The 23,175-nt window shown below is 47.7% G+C and overlaps 2 protein-coding genes across 2 annotated transcripts in view; both read right to left on the bottom strand.

Annotated features, from left to right (window-relative positions):
- Positions 1-531: 531 nt before the first annotated feature.
- Positions 532-7,298, bottom strand: LOC119371739 (uncharacterized). The gene is made up of 2 exons (XM_037642195.2): positions 5,645-7,298; positions 532-1,960 (listed from the first exon to the last, which is right to left on the bottom strand). Exons 1-2 carry the CDS (start codon positions 6,931-6,933, stop codon positions 1,015-1,017), a joined length of 2,235 nt encoding a protein of 744 aa, XP_037498123.1. The 5' UTR covers positions 6,934-7,298; the 3' UTR covers positions 532-1,014.
- Positions 7,299-10,574: 3,276 nt separating this feature from the next.
- Positions 10,575-23,175, bottom strand: part of LOC119371740 (uncharacterized) — a 29,718-nt gene continuing 17,117 nt past the window's right edge. The window contains exons 3-4 of the mRNA XM_037642196.2: positions 16,657-16,856; positions 10,575-12,948 (exon numbers count right to left, since the gene is read on the bottom strand). Coding sequence (XP_037498124.2) covers positions 11,949-12,948; positions 16,657-16,856 — 1,200 coding nt within the window. The 3' untranslated portion in view covers positions 10,575-11,948. The remainder of the gene's footprint in view (positions 12,949-16,656; positions 16,857-23,175) is intronic.

Here is a 23,175-nt window from a genome sequence, read left to right on the forward strand (position 1 = left end):
GCAAATACTACGTTAATTATAATTGCCGACGAAAGTGACCCAGAGAGAAGAGTATTGGCGACTTGATCTCCAATAAAATTTGCCATGACTTACTAACGAGAACTAGTACCATAAAAGCACATTAGGAGCAGTATCTGACCCGTAAAATTTGCCATATTAAACTCGTCGGGCGTGCAAAGGAAGCGCTCCCTTTCGCCAAACGCAGATTCTTTATGGCGGCCGCAGCCGCCATCTCTTGGTGGGCGCGGCTTCACTCTTGAGCAATAATTGCCACTCCAGCAATTTTTTTTCACACTGATGGCTAAGCTTCAGGTTGCCACTGTCTAGAGTTAATCCTCTGGATTATGTGATTACACCCCATGCCTGGAACTTCAGTTGACCCTGTGTGTGAATGCGCTTTTTGTTTTTCCACCATAATCTTCTTTCAAATGTTGCTGTCCTATATCTGGGACAGGAGACCAAAATGACATTTAGCAACAGCCAAAATGTCGTCACTGCCAAACCAGAGTGCCCACATCATGAAGAGAACATTTGGGAAAAACATTTTATAGCAAGTATTGGTACAGACAAAAGTGAAGGCACAATGAGAAGATTACATAGTGTCTGTAATGAAAAATAAATTGCATTGTATAATTCCTTAAAAGGAATTTTCAGGTACATGTTAAAATAAGCGTTTCAAAAAAGCTTACTTTACTGTAACAAAACTTATAAGCCCAGCTAGTTAGCTCAATTCCGAGTGGCTTGAGCAGCACTGGAAACAACACAAATGACAGTCATGTGTCTCATTTGTACAAATAATTCAAAACACAAATATTGTATTCGTATACCAGTATTGTTCTTCAAGCACTCTCGATAACTTGAGGAACTGGCACCGTACATCATACAAAAACGTTTCTGATGCCAGGTATTCCAGAAACCACACTTGCAGTTGTGCGTAAACTCAACGTATGGGAGTAACAGCGTACATACACAGTACCAGAAAAATACCAAGCACGAGAGGGTAACACTCCAAGATTATAAGTCATCAAGCACATCGGAAACCATGAGGAACTGTGCAATCGCTTGCCAGCAGTAATCGTTCAGTGCATCCACCTGTGTTTGCGTGCTCGGGTGGCACTTCAACGAAAACTTGACGACACCAGTGAGGTAGAGGTAGTGCGAACGTATGTACCTGTGCGCTGCTTCAATAGCTGCCAGGGTTTCTTGCTCAGACTTTCCAGTGACCTCGGAAAGCTGCGACATGAACGAAGGAGATACACGCAGCGTCTCAAACGCCTGGGCAGAGCGCTTCGTCAGTGTGGTCCGCATCACAAACTTCGCCGCCCTGTTGAGCAAGCCAATGTTTCGTCCAATTGCCTCCCGAATACGGAGCGCGGCACGATTCCTCGGCAAGGACTTGGTCACGAAAGACGTCACAATGTTGTTCTTGACCAGTCCCCGAGATATCATCTCCACTCGCTTTGCTTCCAAATGCCTGGAGTAAAGTGTAATCGATGTCAGAGTCCTGTTCTGACTGAGCATTTGGGCAAACAACTTCGAAGGGCGAAGTCCAATTTCAATTGCAATTAGGGTCAGCTTGACCACTGTTGCATTGACAAGGAGGGCTTTGCATACATCGCAAACGAAGGAGCCTTGAAAAGAATTCATGCCCAGTTCCAATTCCAGGCTCTTGATGGACCGATTGGAGATCAACGCGTTGCGCAGAGCTTCCCCCAGGCGACATTCGTAGTGCCGTGCCTCGAACTTCAGGGCTCGGACCACGGTGTTGCTGGCGAGAGCGTCAAAAAGTGAGCACAAAAGAGAGCAGGAGAAGTCGTCCAGATCACCGAGGTCAAGTTCTCGGAGAGATTGAGCATCCGCTGTCAGCGCCATCGTCAGGGGAGTCAGGTCAGCATCCACCCACGGCAGCGCAATGCGACCATAGCACTCTTTTTGGCTCAGTTGATGAGACAGCTCCCTCCTGTAAAGCAAAACCTTTATAAACATAGGCACAGACATGCCAACACTTAATGTGTCAAATTGTTAAATAAGACAAGTGTTAGGACCCATTTCAACAACTGGCCTCCTTGAGTACAATTCACCCAGAAAAAGGACTTTATTTCGAGTCTCTTTCTTGCAATTTCCTTTCGCATCTAAGGAAGGAAGAAACAAGCAGAAGGACAGGAAAGCATTCCCATCTAATGCCACAAAGTGAGACCTGACTGGGCCTCCTACTAATAATAATTTGTGGGCTTTTATGAGCCACAACACGATTATTTGGACCACGTGGTGTTCTTTAACATCACTGACATCGCACAGTACACGGGCCTCTAGCATTTCGCCTCCTGTGAACTGCGACCACTACAGCCGCGATCGAACCCGTGAGCTTCTGGTTAGAATACGAGCACCATAACCACTATACCACCATGATGGACTGGGCCTACTGTTTCAAACAGGTACAGCGAATTGAAATATAGCAATATACTATTATAAAAATCAAATAAATCAACAATCAAGAAAATAAACACACAGAGAAAATCATTTCCTCCAAGTCATGCAGGGAAAAAGTAAGCAGTGTAGAAATGTTAGTTGAAGAGGAATGTATGTCATACATATAGCACGAAGGAAAGAAGAGAAAATCTTAAGGGCTCATTTCGCTTTGTTATACACAATATTAATGCGCACTAACAGACAGTAATGCCAAGGAAAGTATAGGGGATGTTATTAGTAGTAAATGTAAGGTAAATGTGAAGAAAGAAAAGTGGACGAAAAGATAACTTGCCGCGGGCAGGGACCGAACCTGCAACCTTCGAATAACGCGTCCGATGCTCTATTACTTGGCATTACTGTCGGTTAGTGCTCATTAATATTGTGTATAACAAAGAAAAACGAGCCCTTAAGATTTCCACTTCTTTCCTTCATTCATAGCGAGGGTCTCGTTCTGGCAGACTTGATGCCTTCGGGTAGTATGCGAGGGATTATTGGTCAGCTGCCCGCTCGTAATAAGTTCACGTGCTACGCAACGCCAACAGGCTGAAAAAAAGAGTGTTCCACACTCGCCGTCATGGCTACTGGTTGCGCTAACTGACACTCTCACGTTTAAATGCACATATATACCTCAAAAAGTGGACGTGGGGATGGCCGCTGCGGTAGCTCAGTTGGTAGAGCATTGGACGCGTTATTCGAAGGTCGCAGGTTCAGTCCCTGCCCGCGGCAAGTTATCTTTTCGTCCACTTTTCTTTCTTCACATTTACCTTACATTTACTACAAATAACATCGCCTATACTTTCCTTGGCATTACTGTCTGTTAGTGCTCATTAATACATATAGCACAGCAACAGGAGAAGCAAGCGATATGCAAAATATCAATAATGTGTATAAAAATTTGGCTGCATGTACCAGTGCTAACTTAGGCTTTGCGACAGGCCCGTAGTCAGGAATTTTTTTCGGGGGGGGGGGCCACTTGCTGAAAACCTTGACTATTTGAGAAAAATGCCGATTTTCATTATTTATTTTTGATAAAACACCATGCATCATAAAAATTTCGGAAGGGGGGATGCCCCCCCCCCGTTCCCTGGCTACGGGCCTGCTTTGCGACATGAATCACTATAGGTTAAGTTCTGTTTAGGCATTAATATGTCTTCCTGATTTGCGATATATTGGTCGTCTCTCTTGAATATTCAATGGTTTCAGGATGTTTGGTACTGCACTGCAGTCTGTGCCGACATACTGGCCCAACAAGTACAACTGCAGATTATGCAAAATATCTCTGTATACAAAATTGTAGAAAAATTGTTAAAAGAACAGTGTCTCACTTTCTGAACTAGTGGAATTAGTTAGCTGATGTTTTCGTGTAAAAAAGCGAATATTAAGTTAAAGTGCATAGTTAAAGCGCCATTTTAAAAACCTTGTCGTAATTGTGTTGTGCCGAGAAAATGCTGAATGCCGAAAAAGAAACATTAGGTTTAAAGGATTTGCATGCCCCTCGCACAATTCAAATCACCTGCCCCCCCTTGAGGACGTCTCGCACATCCGTGCAGCCATTTAATGCCCAAGAGGTGGCGCTACGGTTCCTTCGTTTTCTCACTAGGCTGTCGTGCACAATCATATTTCTCTTTGTGCAGTTGGCTTTGTGCCGTGCGTGAAGAGACGACGGCAGGCGGAAAAGTAGGAAGTCCTGATAAATGCCACAATAAGTGCTTAAGTGCTGTACAAATGTTTGCCAAAAGATAACGTGAGTGGAGGAAGTGGAGCTAAATCAACTGTAGATGAGAAGACATCTAGCACCTCATATTCGAGCTCGGAGTGGTTCAGGGGCCCTTTAATAACACTGTTTGGCAAGAAAGCAAATAACCTGTGTGTTTAGACATAAGAATAGATATGCCAAATCTTTCGGTGTAGCAACTTATGGGCTCTCGGCACCTTTCCCTTCTCTTCTTCAGTGTTTTGTCTAGCTCTGCCTTATGCTGTTACCTAAGGTTGGTTGGTTGGCTGACTATATGGCTGGATGGTTGCGTTATGGGATTCAACATCCCAAAGCAGCTTAGGCTATGAAAGACGACGTAGTCGACGGCTCCAGATAATATTAAGCACTTGAGTTTTTTTAAACGTGCGTCGATATCTTACAGCACACCATACTCGGGGACAACTTTCTGCTGCAATGGAGCGAAAGCTACGGGAGGCGTAGCTAACTGTTCTGTGTTACTGCGCCAAAGTAGTTCCTGGTAAACTAGTTTCAGTTTCGGGGTGAGAGATACGCATTTGCTACAGTTATTTTTTCGCATGTGCTACGTGGTTGAGTACATTGAACCACAATCACTGAGCATGCAGGCACATTGGCAACTCTTTCCCTACGCTTCAGTTGCTTCTAACCAGGGTACCACTCAGAACCTCCACACTGAGCCGTGCAACAGTACGCTCACTTACGCTGGTAAGCTGGCTAACCGAACGAAATGCGGAAACGACGGAGAGTCGCATCAGTCTCACTTCAGCCTACACGTTGCAGACCACTTGCTTCGTTTGTTTTGACAGCTTCTGCTTCTCAGGCTTCTTGAAAATGCTATGCGGCGATTGAAGTGGCAAGCTACCATAGTAAATAAGCGCCATCGATGAGGAGGCCATTTTTCTTTTTTTTTCTCCTGAAGGGAACTTATGCGACGCCAGCGGAGAATGCCACAAGCAAAAAACAACCGAAAATCAATAAAAGTAATCCTGTTTCACATAATGTGGCTAATGATTTTGTGGCGATATCAACTTAGGAACTGTACATTTTTGAAATGCTTAGGTTACGCCTCAGCAGATTAATCTTTTGTCGGATAGCTTCCAGCTGTGCAGGGAGTCTATCGAAATGGCGTGGCTCGGCTCTGGAGCCTTGACTGCATTGCCAAAGAAAGTTCTCCGCGAGTATAGGCTCCAGCATTTCCCCTCCATCAAGATCCGCCCGTCACGGCTGGGACCGAAGCCGCGTCTTTCAGGCTGGCAGCCAACTATCGTAACCAGTGGTCCCACCGCAGCAACTTCTCTATCAACAATGCTTATTGAAGTCAGCCATATTAACGACTTTCCATTTGTTCAAGGTGACATAAGGTAACCTGCGGAGAGAGAACAACACACCAATTAGCCTGTCTCGCCTGCAAATGCAGCTCATGCACCTTGTCTTACGTACCTCTCCTGATCCGACACTGAGGTTAGTCCAAAGCCGACGCTCCTTAGGGTGCGATTATTCGTCAGAGACTGGCAGAAAGCCATGACAGCCCGAGCACTACACCTGTTATATAACAGGTCGAGTTTTTCGAGCGTGTCGTTTTTTGCCATCGCATTGGCAAGTTCCACAATGCCCTCGTCTTCCAGGCTGCAGTGTGGCAGCAGTACCGTCCGCAGGCCTTTGTTGAATGTGAGGGCTCTGGCAAGGCGCCTCACTTCGCTGTAGGTCATTGTGCAAGAGTCCAGGTCCAACACCTTCAACGTCGTGTTGGTCTGCAGAGCCTCGAAGAGCAGTTCAAACTGAATCTGGCAGGCTTTCAAGCTCAGCTCCTCGAGTGATGTGTTACTCTCTAGGGCCTTTGCAATGGGGCCGAAGGGTCCACCTTCCGAGATGCTGTAGCGAAGGGTCAGCTTCTTCAGGTTCCGAAGGGAACGTACGACCGCGGCCAGCGCCTCGACATTGCCCTTGTTCAGGTTGTTGTGGTCGAATGAGAGTTCAGAGAGGACCTGACACCTGAGGAGCGCTTTGAGAATGACGGCTGTGCTACGCTGCGAGAGGTCATTGCGCTCGAAGCGCACTTTGAGGAGGTGTCTCCCGTTTTCCCGCAGGAGGGCGGCGATATCGTGTGCTAGGTCGCGGGAAGTGATGTCCAGCTTGAGGAACTCGAAGGTCTCGAGCGTCTTCAGCGCCGCCATGCCGTCGGACAGGTCTCGCTCGCTGAAAGGCGTCGAGTAGCCGCCCTTGAGAGTGAGATGACGCAAGCGGGCGCTCGATCCGAGCGCTAGCTTGAGCGCGAACGCCGGCTTTTTGAACAGCAGGCTTTCTACTAGGCATATCGACTGCACACAGGCGTGCTGTTTGGGTAGCCACGTAAAGAGGTACCCGCCGTAGTTCAGCGCTTCCACACTTGTGTTGCCTTTGGAGTCCACGTCAATGGAGCGGAGACAGAGCGTGGCCGGTCGAAGCTCGATGAGCTCGAGGCACACCGCTGAGAGGATCTTGTTCCACGGAGCTAGTGCTCCCGACAGCCAGCAATCGCCGTCGCTGTCGCAGGTGCAGGGTCTGTCGAAGTCGACGCCTTTGGAGGCGAGGAACTCGCGGATGTACTGGACGCGATCGTCGACATAAAAGTGAGCGGCCTTTTCCTGCGGCGGCTCTCCGGAACCATCGCTGTCCATTTCGACTCTCGGCTCTGTCACAAGTGCCTCCGAATCTTGACACAGTAGTAAGGCGTCTGTCAGACAATCCATGGGTGTTGACTGCCCGCCAAGCCTATCTGCTGTTCGCCAAGATGCTCTTGGCCCCGGCAACGAAGATAGCGATAAGAGTGATAGGAGCGTATATATCCGGCGTGACTCACGTCATTGCTCACGCTCGCAAAGCAAGAGGGGCCGACAGCAGCCTCATCGGTCGTCGATGGGCATTTCGGCAATTTCGGTGCACTACTTGTAACTGCGCGTAGGCGGCCTTCGGTGCATGCTGGCCCGTCGTCAGGCGGTGCAAAGGCTTACTCCGGAAATTTCGCCGTTTTGCTCCAATGGGCAAAACGCAGAGCACGCCGCTGCGGACGAACCCAACAACAACAACAACAACAACACGCTTTGTCAGCGCGATATATGCTGTTTCGAGCAACGCCTACCCGACAAGTTGTCAAGGCGCCGGCTTCCGCTGTGGCGGACTGCCGCGCCGCGCCGCTGCTGCGCCGAACCTGTTCGCTTTCTACGGTCTGGAAGCGCGCGCGCGGAAAGCGAGGGGCGTCTTCTGCGTCCAGCACGTGGCGTCCAGTAATTTAGTGGCAAGCTGGTAGAAAAGGAGAACAATGCTGATCGCGTGGAGACGCTGGCAACAGAATAGTCGCGCGTGCAACGACGCAAACGAAAGATATCATTCGAGCACAGTGTTAGAGCTGTAACGTAATTAGTTCATTGCATCCTATATTATTTGTAACTCTGTACAGATAAAGGTCGACTCTAACAATTTCGACAATCTGACCCGCGCAATAACCCTAGATACACAAATGTCTTATTTTAGGCTTCAGAACCACTTCAAACGAGGTTGGGGAAGTGGGGCCACCCTTCGGTATGCAGGATGTTATTTGTGGTAGTTGTGATATAAATGTCAATCAAGAAATTAAAGTGCACAAAAGGACAACTTGCCGCCGGCAGGGACTGAACCTGCAACCTTCGAATAACGCGTGCGATCGATGTTCTACCAATTGAGCTACTGCGGCAATCGTCCGTATACTTTATTGGGTTTATTGCCTGGGCGCGATAGTCAGCGCCGCTCGTAGCCATGACGGCGAGTGTGAAACACTCTTTTTTTTTTTTTAGCTGTTGGTCTCTTGAAGCATGTGATCGTTTTACAAGCTGGCAATAATCCCTTACATACTACCTCCAGGCATAAAATCTGCGAGAACGAGACCCTCGCTATGAATGAATGCAAGAAGAAGAATTTTAGAGGCTGGCTTTCTTTAGTAGACACAGCGTTTATTAGAAATGACAATCAAGCCATCATAGGTATAAGGGATGCAAACTTCAAAATTCATATAAATTACCTTCGTTAGATATACGCATGTTTACGGGAATCAATCACACAGGTTATATCAGCCACAAAATTTCGTGTCATTCTCTCCTTAACCATATTTATTTGATGCTGAAGCCCCTGAGTCAGTCATTCACAAACTTTATTAGAAGCCCCTCACTCAGAACCTTTTCTCGCCTCATTGAATTCCTCTTCTACCGCTCAACTTCACGCTCGCCCCTCTGAATCGCACCGCTGACTACGCCACTGACGTATGTTTTAATTTTGAGAAGTGTGTCCGAAAAATCTCGCCTTAGAGGCCTTTATCAAAGACGAAAAGTAACCATCTGTAGCGTCAACGCAAATGGACGCAAAAAACAACATAATAACGTCACAGATTGCTAAAATTTGTGACGTCATTATGACGTCAACGTGACATTAGCCAACATAGTCGCTTGGTTAACTTGGTCAGACGTGGGTCAATCTCTGAGGCAGTGCTGCGAAACCAGGTGAGGTGTAGGAAGCTGCAGTGCTTCCGATCCTGGAGGCAGGTGCCACAAGGCTCAGTACTTGGGGTCTTTCTTATCTACATTAACGATCTACCAGACAATTTAATATCTTATATCCGACTTTATGCTGATGACTGTATCGTTTATCGCGAAAGAACAAATGTAAACAATGTAAAATGATGACATTTTCTCGCCGCAGTCCTGTTCCTACATTTTCATATAAAATGAACAACTCCAATCTTTCTAACAACCTACACTATTAATCTGTACAAGCTGGCTTGCATAACATTCTATAATGATGTATTAACCACTCCTCTCTGTAACGCCCGTTTGGCATTGAGAGTATTTAAAATAAATAAACCACTGTCAGGGCTTTCCGATTAGGAAACTATAATACAATGTAGAAAGAAAAAGAACATTTTTTTTACAGTGCAAAACATATATTCGGAGTCCCACAATGAAAGTTTAGAGAAAGTGCGGGCTATCAAAAACACGCGCACTACATCGCCCTGTACTGCTGGGAAGATCGTTGGTGTGTGTTACTCTTCTAATATAAGCAGCGATTCGTTCAGGTTATGCACCCGCTTTGCGTGAACAAGGAACGAGCAACCCGTTTTCCACATATACTGACTCGTGCCACACGATGAAAGGCGTCAGATGTCTGCGAAGTGATTTTATTTACATTGTTGCTACTAACTTTTGTTGCACTGCATAGCTTGCCTTACCAGGTGCAACGCGGTTCACCCTGTAGGTTACCATGACCAATAGGAAGCAAGAACGAGAGATAACCGCATGACGGTGTCCAGAGATGGCGTGTACAGCGATGAACCACAAACGTTACAAGCCTGAATGCGCGGCTGAAGCAGACGACGGAGTTCGGAGCTCTTATTTCCCATGATGCACTGCGCCGACACGTGGTGGTGCGCACGACGAAGGTCCCTTGGACCTTTATCCACATGCTTAGCAACACAGTGCTTCAGTTGCTATGGTAACAATGACAGTCACGCGTTCACATTCAGGCAACACTGAAATGCTGCAATGTGAAATGACAAGTCCCCTTGATAACCTTTACAAAAGATCAGATTGCTGTATCAGAATCGGCTGACCACATAAAAGCCACTTTTTGAGAGAACACCAATTATTGAGAAACGATGCATACAAAAAATACGCATGCGAGTGGCAGAACTTTGAGTGCTGCATTTCTGTGCTCTCACGAGTGCAGGGTTTTTTGCGTACAATGCCGAAATCTGCAAGTTATAAAAGCTTCGCTTAAAAAGTTACAATGACTATGATACTCCCGATACTAAATTTGAATGCAGCTGCAGCGCGTTCTGCGGGTAGCCGAACGACAAATCCCAACAGCATGAATCGTGTGCGTTTCTGCACAGCTATATAGTCTTAAAATTGTCAAATAGTAAGAATGATTGTCGTGTAATCACTGAATGTCCCTTTATCCATTTTGAACACTATATTGTGACAGTGAGAAATTAAATGCGGACAGGATGCGTGAACTTAGCACCAGTAGTGCATCTTTTCATCAAAAGGTTTCAATGCACGTGCCGACTCTGGCAAGACAAAGAGATGCCGAGCTCGTGTGTATAACAATTTGGCGTAACTGGAGATAAGCAAGGGTGGAACAATAGTGTACAAAGGTAAAAAAATACCTAGATAACATTATAAGTCAAATAAGAAATCCACACTTTGGGTCTATCAAATGGCATTCCCTTGTGTGAAAATGGCATTGCCTTGTATGAAAAACAATGCATGAACTTTGTGAAAGGAAGGCAGAAAAGAAATATTAGTTTTCTGCAGCACTAACAAATAAACTTTCTCACAGTAGGAAGTTGACGAACATACAAGAATTATCAATGTTGTCAAAAATACATGATTTTATTACATCTAAGAACAACATAAATATGCAAGTGTATAAAAAGATACAAGAAATGTGAGATTTGGGAGTGCGTTGAGATCAAAAACTTTTTTGTGGTCTCCACAAACACGTAAGTATAGGTTGGATGTACAGGATGTAACCATAATAGTCCCGTGTACTTGCAGGCAGGAACCTTCTTCAACTATTAAATAGATGTGAGTAATACACTAGTAACCCCTGTCAAAACTGATGACCACGTAGGGTGGGTATCACCTCCCTTTAAGGATTATATTTTGTGTACGATGCAGGCAGGTGTTCATAAGAATGGTGTAGCTGGTATGTCTTTTATATATGTTTTCTAGCCTGTAGGAATTCGATGCTATGTGGCAGAGAGGGGTTGTTAACTTTCAGTGCTTGCGACTTATTTACTTTGGGGCGAAGATATCTATGTGGGACAACTTATTTCTCCTTGGGAGATATCATCACATGCTCCTAGTTTAATTTAACTTCTTTGTCAATTTGGGTCTATGTTTGTGCAGACAGGCTAGTAGTGTCTGTGCGAAAACACGGATTGTGCACAGAATTGACTGTTGACACTGGTTTCAAGAGGGTGTGTTGCTGTCCGTATTGAAACTTTTGCTGTGGATTTCATGTCAGCAGTGCTCGCGTCTGTTTCAACTGCCGTTGGTCTCTTTTTATAGCAACTTGTGCCCAGTGGTGTTTCACTTTCTGTTGTTCATGTATGGAATGTTCTTGATGGAATCTTAGAAGTCAGGAGAGTCAGAGGACATGTTTCTGGGGCTGGGCCATTGTGCATATTACACTTGTCTTTGGTGAAGTATTGGATTTGTTCCGAAAGTAGCTATACTCCTCCGCAGTTAATGTAAAAGCTATCCCAGGTTAGATGGTGATGCGGTGCTTCATGCATTTCTGCATCAATATTCTAATGAATGTTCTCTAAACTGAAAAACGAGTGCATTCAGGTAGCTGCTATGTTCAGTGCACTTCAAGAACACATTGTTTTTTTGTTTTTTGTTTTGCTAGCAGAAAGCTGTAGTTGTTACAGTTATTAGTGTGTTTGGGCAAGGAGCCTAGTTAGTGTGTATTATGTTCTCCACTGATTCTATTGTTTCCGCAGCGTTCTGCATATGGATGTTATTAGTGCCTACACTGGTAAGGTGTCCGATGTCGACCGGTGTATCACGGGCTACTGTGAGAAAATCCACATGCACACGATTCAAATACCTCATGTGTGCAGCACATGGGCCTGAAGAGGAGTATAAATGAAACCGGTCAATGTAGACTACCTCCTACTCTGGCAAGAACTTGTGAACAGACTGAACCATGAGACATTACTTGGCCGTATTTAGCACCAACTTTCGGAACTGTCGTCGACCACATCAAGCACTCTTAGGTACTCTCCAATGGTAAGCCAGCAGTCACTGTTCAGGCTGTCTACCTGAGTCTCCAGGTGAGGATGGCATGCGACGCCTTGCGAGACGACTCCAGTTACTAAAAGGTAGTTTCTCGCTATGAAATGCTTTGCCGAACTGATCATTCTCGATGCGTCTTGCGACAACTTTCCCAAGGCTCTCGTGACGCGCTGGAGGAAACAAGGCTTTTCCTGCAGTGACTCGAACGCCACTGCCCAGCGCTTGTTGACGCAGGGGTTGAGCACAAAATGAAGGGCACAGTTCCATTTTCTCCTGTTCTGATCCACGCAGTGCTTGACTTTAGCGACTAAACATTCAGTGCAGCACCTCTCATTGAATATGGAGAAACCCGTTAGCGTGCCACTAGAGGTCAGTGAGGGGCAAAGGTCGCGCATGTCACGCACGCATCTCCGCACCACATAGATACAGTTTAGCATCAACTTCTCCAAGGCATCACTTGCAAGAGCCACCGACTCAAGACTTTCTACACCGTAGTAGTTCAGCTCGTGGATGCTGAGAGAAATTTCGGTCACCGTTCTGTTTTTCTTCAGAGCTTCGGCCACAGCAAAACAGCAGCCAATGGATATGCTGTCCTCCTGCAATACAAGCTTCCTGATGGAGGAGTTGGCAGCAAGTGCTTCGTGCAATGTTTGCACCTGGCTGGCAGCGAGTGCTCCGCGCAATGTTCGCACCTGGCTGATCGGGCATTTGGAGAATTTAACGAAGAGGCACTTGATGGTGCTGTTACCGAGGGCTTTGCATAGTTGTTGAAAAGAGCCGTTGTAAGACCCAAAGGCAGAGAGGTGCAGCTCCTCTGGACATAGCATGGGCACCTCTAAGGCTTCAGTGAGGGCCGGAGTGTATGCCTTGGGCCAAGTTGTTGTCGTGCGGGCAAAACATTTGGCAGCCACCAGCTTTCCAGACAAACCAACTCTAAAAAAAAGAAGGGTGGGAGGGGTGGGGGAAGGCATTTGCATTATTGCAGCATTCTTTCAAGTTCCACACACGCCAAAACATGACTGTCACTGTGCATCTTGCAAAAAAAAGAAAGGAAGTACACAGCAGTGTCTTAGAATTTTGAAAAGCCTGTTTTTTTTTTTGTTTTTTTTTTAAGAGTGGCTATTTGTGACGCATATCATAGGAAAGGACATAAATCAATCTTTTCATAAAAGCTTACTTCAGTTCCACCAAGGGTGAAACCTGCAAAAATGGCAGAGCTGTGATTCTTGTGTTTTCCCTTGTGATTTTGTGTGGGTGTCTGTGATTACATTATTTGTAGAGTAGAGGGAAAGGACGTGTGGTAGCTCCTGTCACACCCACCCCTGCTGCTGTGACTTTACACCATATTCGCGATCGAGCCACCCTTCCACATTAAATTGTGTGCCTACAGCTCCACCCACGAGCGAGGCAGTTACGCCCTCTATGAGTGTTCCTGGGAACCATTTACGAGTGTTCCACGGCCACCTGGATCGGGGCGCGCGGCGGTGTTGCTCCGGCCGTCCCATTCGGACGGAGGAGGCGTAATTGCAGGAAGGGGCGTGACCGCTCCTTTCGCCGCACCGCGGCGCGCGCCTACTACCCCTCCATTCCTTTGCGCTCTATGCGGGAAGGTTTGCGCCGCCTTGAAGATATCGCTGTAGAGTAACCGTGAGTTAGCATAACACTTCCCCCACCCTCACAAAAAGCACATAAAAGGATGAATGGCGGCTATCGCTATATTCTTTATTTTTTTGTGTGTGTGCGCCAATCCTTGTCGTGATGATGGTGACCGAAGCGAAAACACCTGCGAGTCACGTTTCAAGAAAATTGCTTTGGTGTACATGCGAAGGAAATTGTTTTGGTATACATGCGAAGGAAAGCACGAGATTTATTTAAAAAAAACCTTTTTTTCTGAGTGCTTCCAACCTTCGGATCGTTTCCCCTATTCTGGAAGCACTCAGAAAAAAAGTTTTTTTTTAAATAAATCTCGTGCTTTCCTTCGCATGTATACCAAAACAATTTCCTTCGCATGTACACCAAAGCAATTTTCTTGAAACGTTTCCCTTGGGATGCTGCGGCCTTGAGTGCGCGAGCTTTACCTGCTGGAAGGAATGCCACTTTGGCGTCGAGGCAACGTAATCTTTCTTGGTGTTGACTTACAGTAAGGCACGCAGCAGTACGGCACGTTTCTGAAAAACACGGTAAATGAGGCAAGCGAGCGAAAAACTCGCAGCTACAGCTAACAGGCGTAACCTCGTGGTACGCAGACTAAAAACAAATTACTTGCCTGAAGTCAATGTGGTATGACAATGTGAAACATCTAAAGAGAGAAAACGTATATTCACGTCTTTTTTTATTGTGAAAAAGTCGCAGCTACAGCTAACAGGCGTAACCTCGTGGAACGCAGACTGAAAAAACAAATTACTTGCCTGAAGTCAATGTGGTATGACAATGTGAAACATCTAAAGAGAGAAAACTTATATTCACGTCTTTCTTTATTGTGTGTTACGTATTAACACGTTAATTAGTGCAGACCGTTAGAGGCGTTTATTTCCGTCTTACATGTGCACTCTGCCCGTAATTAATTCAGATAGAGTTAAACGCCTCTATAAACTGCCCGTTTACATTAAATACGACACGCACCAACACACCAGAAAAACAATTGATGCGTTTTGTTAGAACACGCACAAAAAATAAGAAAAAAAAAGCAGAGCAATACTAGCGAGAAACGTCCGCAACCGACCTACGGCCGTCGGTAAATCGACGCTTATGTAACGTCGGGCCTTGGTCAACCCGCGAGCGGCATGCACTCGGCATCGTCGGCCACGGTGGACGGGCCTACATCGGGTGCCGACGCAGGCCCACATGAGGCCAATGTCAATCCCCAAGACCGGCCCTACAGTGGTTGCCAAGGTTGAGCCAACGACAGTGCAGTTGGCCAGCGACGTCAGGCCGACATTTTGCCAAGGATAATATGTTGCTTGGGAAACGGGCTCTTTCATTCTGTCGCGTTAAAACGACAATTCGATACCAAAACGAGAGAAAGTGGCCATTGCGCGACCGACCCTTAGCTAATTCGCAGGCGACAAGCGTCACTCATCGCTTTCGCGTTCAAATTCGCCTACATGCGGCCTGCGCTTAAATAAGAACGTCGCATTCACATCACTGTCGTGTCGTGGGAACTTCAGAATGCAAAGAGACGTGCCCATATCAAAATGTTGCCTATCATCGGCAAGGAGAAAACGACTACAGCATTATCATTACCGCAATTGTTTTCTAGCAACGTGATGCTCTTAAGACAGCGCTCGACCGCAGAAGATAGCTATGCAGTGCCGACGACGATAAAATGTATTTCCTTTAGAAAGAATCATGGCGTAGCGCCGGTCCAGGCGGCCGTGGGAGAAACGATTGCCAAAACAAAGAATGAGAAGCATGGAAAATCCCGTACTCGGCACAATATATGTGTCATGGCACTTATGTAGCGGCCGTGGTCATGGCACATGAACGCGCCGCGCCACACGAAGTCTCTTAAGCACGCTGCTTGGCTCTATCTCGATCGTAACATGCTACAGAGAACAACACTCACTGTGTAAAGCCCGATTAACATTACATAACAGCGTACCTTGATTCCAGTCACCACGTGCACGATGTCCAGTGTGCATTTTTCCGAACACATCTGCGGCTGTCTACGGCGCGGTCAGCGCGGCATCATTCGCAAGGGGGTAGGAGGAGAGCGCCGCGTCGCGGCGCGCGTCTGAACTACCTCAATTACAACTTTTCAAAGGGGCGCGCGCCGAATGGGACGGCCGGAGCAACACCGCCGCGCGCCCCGATCCAGGCGGCCGTGGAGTGTTCCTTGGAAGCGTGACATGAGAAAACTTATCTGTCGTCAGGCCCATTTGTCGGTTTTTAACTGTAGAGTAGCAATGAAGCAAATGGAAATTAACAATGGCAAAAAAACAACTTGCAGTTGGGAGAGACTGATCTAAAAACCTTCAACCTGAACATGCGATGCTCTGCGAAATGAGCTACGACACTGGTCGTTTCCCCATCCACTCTATTTGGCATTACCGTACGTGCAATCCTGGGACTGTTAGCCAGAGGCACTTGTAGCCATGTCGATGAGTACACTCTTGCGCCAGCTGGCATCATGTAAGACATCATCTCTTTACCACACTGGCAGATGACCAATAAACCTTCACATGCTTCCTAAAATGTATCGAGGCCCTCACTATGAAAGAACAAAATGAGCGAATGGATTGAGGGGCTTGGTTTTTTGTTAGGCACAACTTAATGAAGCCAACAGACACAGAAGCCTTGGCCTCATTGTCTGTTGATCCATTCTCCTGCCTTCAATCTAGCCACTGCTAGTCAGCGAGCTTTTGGCAGATATTTACCAAGCTCATCAAACTTGCCTGTTGCCATTACCTTGTGTTACTATGTTGCTTGCAGTTTATGTTAACCATATAAAGTGCGTTGGAGGGCTATTTGGTGCGACATTGAAAGTGAAAGAAAACTGCACAGGGGACGGAACGTTTATACTTCTACTTTTCTATACGGAACACTGTCTACTTCTTCTACTTGTGTTCCATCCCCTGTGCAGTTTTATTTCAGTTTCAATATTTTAACACTGCAACGCTGTCACTCAATTTTTGTGCTTACGGCTCATGCAGGAAGTCATTGTCGGGGCGAAACACCAGCATCTTCAAGGTATCGTTGGTTTCAAGCGCGCTGCATAGCCTCAGCACTACGCCAAAGTCGAGGTAACACCGAGATACATCGAAACGCTCGAGGGAACCGTTGTGTGCCAATCCGGCAGCGACTTCTTCGGCGGCAAGACTGGTCCAGGTGCAGTGACGAACCTCCAAGCTGCGAAGTCCAGCACTGTGTTCCAGGAGCGTGTTCAACGACATGCCATGGTGCTTTTCCAGCTGCATTGGTCGTTTCTTGTTGCCGCTCAAAACCAGTGACTCGAGCCTGCTATTGCGCTTAAGCAGTTGCAGCAGCTGTCCAAAGTTCAGGCTTGCGCATTCGTAGTGCAGCTCCGTGGGAGAGGAGCATAGTTATGTTCGGGGGACGATTTCCCCAGTACGGATCAACGGTGACTAATCGCGGACGGCGCGCGACGGAAAAGGGGCGCTCGGAAGGGCCATTAGGCCGTTCGCCTCTATCCGCGCCTTTGTAGCCGAACCCCGCGACCTTTTGTCGACCGCTCCTTTCGCGGCGGAGTCACCCGTACGGCGGAAACGATCTCACGGAGACTGACAACGTAAACAATGTGTCGCCGTCGCGACGGTCCTCACTGAAGGAGCACCGACGTGGTTTTGCAGTAATTGCAACAGGCGGCGGCATCTTGTTGCAGACAAGGTTCGAGACGGCATAGTAAACTGGGCACGTTGGTGTGGTTCATTTCAGTGTACGTTGACTGTGTATGTGATTGATGGCGTTTTAGTTGGCTTGCCGCATATAGTGAGGGCAGCAAAGCGTGGGAACGCGGAAGCGGAGACACGTCTCTGAGAGAAACAAAGTTCTCTGCTTCATTGGTGGAGTATCGGAAAGGATTGGTCCCGTAAGGCGGTCTCAGACGAGACAGGGTGGATTTAAAGGAAGAAATAGGAGAGGAGGGGGGAGAGCTTGGTGCTCGACGGAGAGATTGCGGAGGGGACAGAGGTCGTGCTTGGCGCCGACTCTGATCCAGGGACGAAGGACTTAGAGATATTCTCTTAAGGGCTTGAACGCTTGGTGCGGGCCCAGCCCAGTTGTTGTCGCGAGAGCTGTTCAGTGGCCGCCCCGGCCTTTGTTTTGTCATACAGTGTAAAAATGTGTAAATAAACCCAAGTTTGCCAGGATCTGAAAAACCGGGCCTGTCCAGTCCTTCAACGTGTCGCCACGATCATCCGAACCATCGGGATCACCTCCATCCACCCAAATTTAACTAGCATGCACTCAGGCCAGTGCATAGCGCATTTAGGATGCGTTGGTCTTTGGTATTGTCTTGAAGAGATAGCTTCTGGATAGATTCGTTCGACTGCATGAGTTGTTCCAGTGCAGTGGTAGCCTCTAGCGTCGGCTGTCAGGGCTTCGCACCGGTAGAGGGCGCAAATCAACTCCACCGGGATCTCGGGGGGCGCATCGTGCGCGGAGAAGGAGAGTTCCCGCAGACATCCTTTATTCGCCTGAACGAGTTCCACGAGCCGCGACGTAGAGTCGGCGTTGACGACAAAGTCCTCGATGCGCAGGATCCTTAATGAGAATACGTCACCGACAGTGTCCAAAAATGCAGTCCAAGAATGAGCCGCGCGTCCGGAAATCTCTATGCACTCGACGGCGCTACCCGGTCGCAGCTTTAGCAGTTCAGACGTTGGAACTTCTCGACATTCAAACACGCCGCCGCAAACGCTGAGCCGCTTGATACACGCGTGCTGGCGGGCAAGGCACGCCAGAAGAAAGACCGTGTCACAGGGCATGAAGGTCGCGCAGAAGTCCGGGTAGGGGTCGGCGTCGCGTGAAGCGCGCAGGCACAAGCGTCCGGGCTCTTCCTCTGTCAGTTCAAGTGAGAGAGAGGCCAGAGCGGAGTTCCAGCGGTTCACTTCTTTGCAGAGCCAGCAATCCTCGGACGGCGGTGACGAAGTGCACGGCTTGGCTGTGCCCGGCAGAAACTTTGATAACGTACCATTGGTGAACGAGGGAGAACGAAAGTTCTCGAAGAACGGCATTAGGTTGGGCAGTTCCGTTGAATCGGACGACCGGTGCGCGCCAAACCGGGTAGATTTCGGCATTTCTTTAGTGTTGTTTAAGCGGCACAGGATTAGTACAACTACTGGAACGGGTACACATACTCCCACGTGCGAACACTTGTTTACTTCCTTTTTCGTCGCAGACCGGTAGCGCGTGCCGGTAGGCCGGTAGGCTTTGGGTTAGGGAGCCTACATGACCGGCTCCCTACTTTGGGTGATCGAAACCACCGATCTCCACTGAGATTAATGATCGAAACTTCAACCGCAAAGGCGTCGCCGTAGCGTGTTTTGTTCGAAATAATGACCGCATTCCAGTTTAGATGAGAAGGTGGGGGAGTTTCCAGCTCCCATAAAATCGCGTAGGCAGGCCCTAAGATTGGCCCCTAAGAACTATGGCCTCTAAGATTGGCGCCGTTTCAGGTAATTATTTTGACACCGTATGCTTTGAGTTATTTGTTTACCAAATATATTCCAGGGGATATATGCTTTTACTAACTGCAGGCGCTGCAACATTCGTACTAGTGGCCATGGACATATGCGTGAACAAAATCTCGGAGGCACATTTCAAACACGGCCGCCGAAGATTGGTACGATAAGGACCGTGTACCTACTAGTACGCTCTTTTGGTCGAATTTTGCAATAAAGTTGCAGTTCTGAAGAACGATAGAAACCATCAGGTATTGATGAAACTTCATTGCAGTGCCTTTGGAGCCTTGCCGTTCTGGCCTCCCCCGTGAAACATCTTTTCCTGGTACTCTCGGCCTAACACGTAGAGTTTCATTCCAGCTAGCGCTAGCTTGAGCGCGAACGCCGGCTTTTTGAACAGCAGGCTTTCTACTAGGTATCGACTGCACACAGGCGTGCTGTTTGGGTAGCCACGTAAAGAGGTACCCGCCTTAGTTTAGCACTTCCACACTTGTGTTGCCTTTGGAGTCCACGTCAATGGAGCGGAGACAGAGGGTGGCCGGTCGAAGCTCGATGAGCTCGAGGCACACCGCTGAGAGGATCTTGTTCCACCACAGAGGCAGTGCTCCCGACAGCCAGCAATTGCCGTCGCTGTCGTAGGTGCAGGGTCTGTCGAAGTCCACGCCTTTGGAGGCGAGGAACCCGCGGATGTACTGGACGCGATCGTCGACGTAAAAGTGAGCGGCCTTTTCCTGCGGCGGCTCTCCGGAACCATCGCTGTCCATTTCGACTCTCGGCTCTGTCACAAGTGCCTCCGAATCTCGGCACAGTAGTAAGGCGTCTGTCAGACAATCCATGGGTGCTGACTGCCCTCCAAGCGTATCAGCTGTTCGCCAAGATACTATTGGTCCCGGCAACGAAGATAGCGATAAGAGTGATAGGAGCGTATATATCCGGCGTGACTCACGTCATTGCTCACGCCCGCAAGGCAAGAGAGGCCGACAGCAGTCTTACATGGTGTCGAGGAGCATTTCCAGACATTACTTGTAACCGCGCGCATCGAAGGCCTTCAGTACACGCTGGCCCATCGTCAGGCGGTGCAAAAACTTACTCCGTAAATTTAGCCGTCTTGCTCCCATGAGAAAAATTCGGCAGATCCACGTACCGTGGGAGTCGCTGTTATGCGAAGCATGCGGCGGGAAGGTGACTGTGGCGTAACTTCTTTTACTGAGCGACACGTTGCAAAATGACGCTAAAGATTTGTATAGATTTTATATGTACACATGTATGTTGAAGAGCCGCATATGTGTTATATAACCAGTTGCTTACGGGTGGGTAACGCTGCCAATCGCAACCTGGGTATTACCAACAGCAGAAGCGGTAAGCTGATATATGTCGTGCTTATACGTGTCCCGAGAACGCACGCTCGTATCACGAACCCGTGTGCATGTGTGCAAGAAGTTCTTGACAGTTCTTGAACAAGGGCATCATCACCGCTATCAGTGAGCACCAGCGGCTGGTCATGACTTGTTATAGGTTACGGTCGTGATCGCGGTGACGAGGGGTCCATGTGTAGTGAAGTATGAGGTATAGTGCAGCTGTTGGAAGCCGTGGATGCCTCGGTCATTTCGTCGACAAATTGTCTGTCGACAGAGCCGGCGACATGTCGGAACCTGAAGCTACCCTTCGCGTTGGTGAGGCATAGGCCGTGGAGGCTGGCAGGCCTCGATAGTGCTACGTAGACCAACATCAGTGGATGATGTTTGTCGTATTCGTAGACTACCTGGGCGTATGTGGCCTACGTAGCCTAGTCTACAAAGCGGCTGTCAATCAATCTGGCATCATCCTCGGTCAGCATGAGGCCATCGCCCAGCCTCGTAAGGAATGAAAATGATACTGCGTCGTTCTGGTGGACGAGCTGCACTTTGCGGTGCGGTGATGTGGGTATCATATGTAACTTTCGTTAATGAATTCCTCCGGGGTCGAGCAATGCTTCAATATAGCTTGCTGAATCATAGGCAAACAAACGTAACGTTTATTAGACTGCTATAAAAGCGGAGCCAACACTGGGACTACAGACGTTAATCTGATATGACGCCTGTATCGTAGGAGTACACATCTTAGGAGTGTCATGTAGTGTTTATCGCTTTCTTCTAAAATTAGATAGCCAGCACCACAACCACAATTGACGTTGCACCGATATTACGCCTGCCTAGCCTGTTTTTCCAAACCACTTTATAGACCTGGCGTGGCTCAGTGCATGGTAGAATACCTGATTGCCACGCAGAATGCTTGCGTTCGATTCCTGCTGGGACCTAATTTTCATTCTTTCCATTCGTTGAGTCAACGCTGCCGATGTTGGTTTTCCTTACCGCTCTCGCATTTAAGTTGCCAATGTCGGTTCGCGAACGTTCCTGGGTAAATATAAACTGTCAATCACCTGTGGCGCATACCCGTACCCCGCGGCCCGTGGTGAGCGGGTATGTGCCCCACGTGTCTAGTGGAAAGGGTTTGACGACGTACGCGACAGGATTTTAACGTTAAGCGGGGGACAGACGGTCCGATTTTCCATGCGATCCGACGGCCGACGCGGCGGTGGGGGAGAGGGAATGGTGGCTGTACGATGCTATGAAAGGTCACCATTCCGGTTTCCCCTCCGCCGTGTCGGACGTCGAATCGCATAGATAGATAGATAGATAGATAGATAGATAGATAGATAGATAGATAGATAGATAGATAGATAGATAGATAGATAGATAGATAGATAGATAGATAGATAGATAGATAGATAGATAGATAGATAGATAGATAGATAGAAACGCTCAAAGTGCCAGAGGTTCGCTAAGAAATGCTTCGTATTTAAAACACACAGCACGCCGCTGCGGACGAACCCAACGACAACAACACGCTTTATTTTTGTCAGCGCGACATGCAGGTGATGTCAGATTCGAGCAACGCCTACCTGAGTGACCTAAAATTAGCCCAGTTGTCAAAGCGCCGACTTCCGCGTGACGTTGGTGTGGCGATCTGCCGCGCCGCGCCGCTACTGCGCCGAAGCTGTTCGCTTTCTACGGTCTGGAAGCGCGCGCGCGGAAAGCGAGGGGAGTCTTTTGCGTCCAGTAATTTAGTGGCAAGCTGGTAGAATCGCATGGAGACGCTGGCAACAAAATAGTCGTGCGTGCAACACCACAAACGAAAGATATCATTCGAGCAGTCAGTGTTAGAGCTGTAACGTAATTAGTTCATTGTATCTGATAGTATTTGTAACTCTGTAGAGATAAAGGTCGGCTCTAACAAATCGACAATCTGACCCGTGCAATAATCCTAGATACCCAAATGCATTATTTTAGGCTTCAGAACCACTTCAATTGAGGTAACCGGTATACCTGTCCCTTTGTGGCTGCGCTTCATTTTCTTAATGCTGGAGATGTTATTTGTGGCAGTTATGATATAAATGTCAATAAAGTAAAGTGGAAAAAAGGACAACTTGCCGCCGGCAGGGACCGAACCTGCGACCTTCGAATAATAGTCCAATCGATGCTCTACCGAGATGTCAACGCAATGTGACGCAAAAAACATAATAACGTCACAGATTACCAAAATTTGTGACGTCAATATGACGTCAACGTGACATTCAGCCAACATAGTCACTTGGTTAGCTTAGTCAGACGTGGGTCGATCCCTGAGGCAGTGCTGCGAAACCAGGTGAGGTGTAGGTAGCTGCAGTGCCTCCAACGCTGGAGGCAGGTGCCACAAGGCTCAGTACTTGGGCCCTTTGCTTTTTCTTACCTACATTAACGATCTACCAGACAATTTAATATCTAATATCCGACTTTATGCTGATGACTGTGTTGTTTATCGCGAAAGAACAAACGTAAACAATCTAACATGATGAGATTTCCTCGCCGCAGTCCTGTTCCTACATTTTCATATAAATTGAGTGAACAACTCCAATCTTTCTAACAACCTACACTATTAATCTGTAAACCACTGTTAGTGCTTTCCAATTAGGAAACTATAATACAATCTAGAAAGAAAA

This window comes from Rhipicephalus sanguineus, chromosome 10 (genome assembly GCF_013339695.2).
Source record: "Rhipicephalus sanguineus isolate Rsan-2018 chromosome 10, BIME_Rsan_1.4, whole genome shotgun sequence".
Classification (NCBI taxonomy): domain Eukaryota; kingdom Metazoa; phylum Arthropoda; class Arachnida; order Ixodida; family Ixodidae; genus Rhipicephalus; species Rhipicephalus sanguineus.

Bases quoted from the DNA above. Each gene is read 5' to 3' on its own strand.
- LOC119371739 (XM_037642195.2), bottom strand. From the start codon at position 6,933: ATGGATTGTCTGACAGACGCCTTACTACTGTGTCAAGATTCGGAGGCA. The intron at 1,961-5,644 runs GTACGTAAGACA...TTTGCTTTACAG, and splicing joins TCAGTGTCGGATCAGGAGAG to GAGGGAGCTGTCTCATCAAC.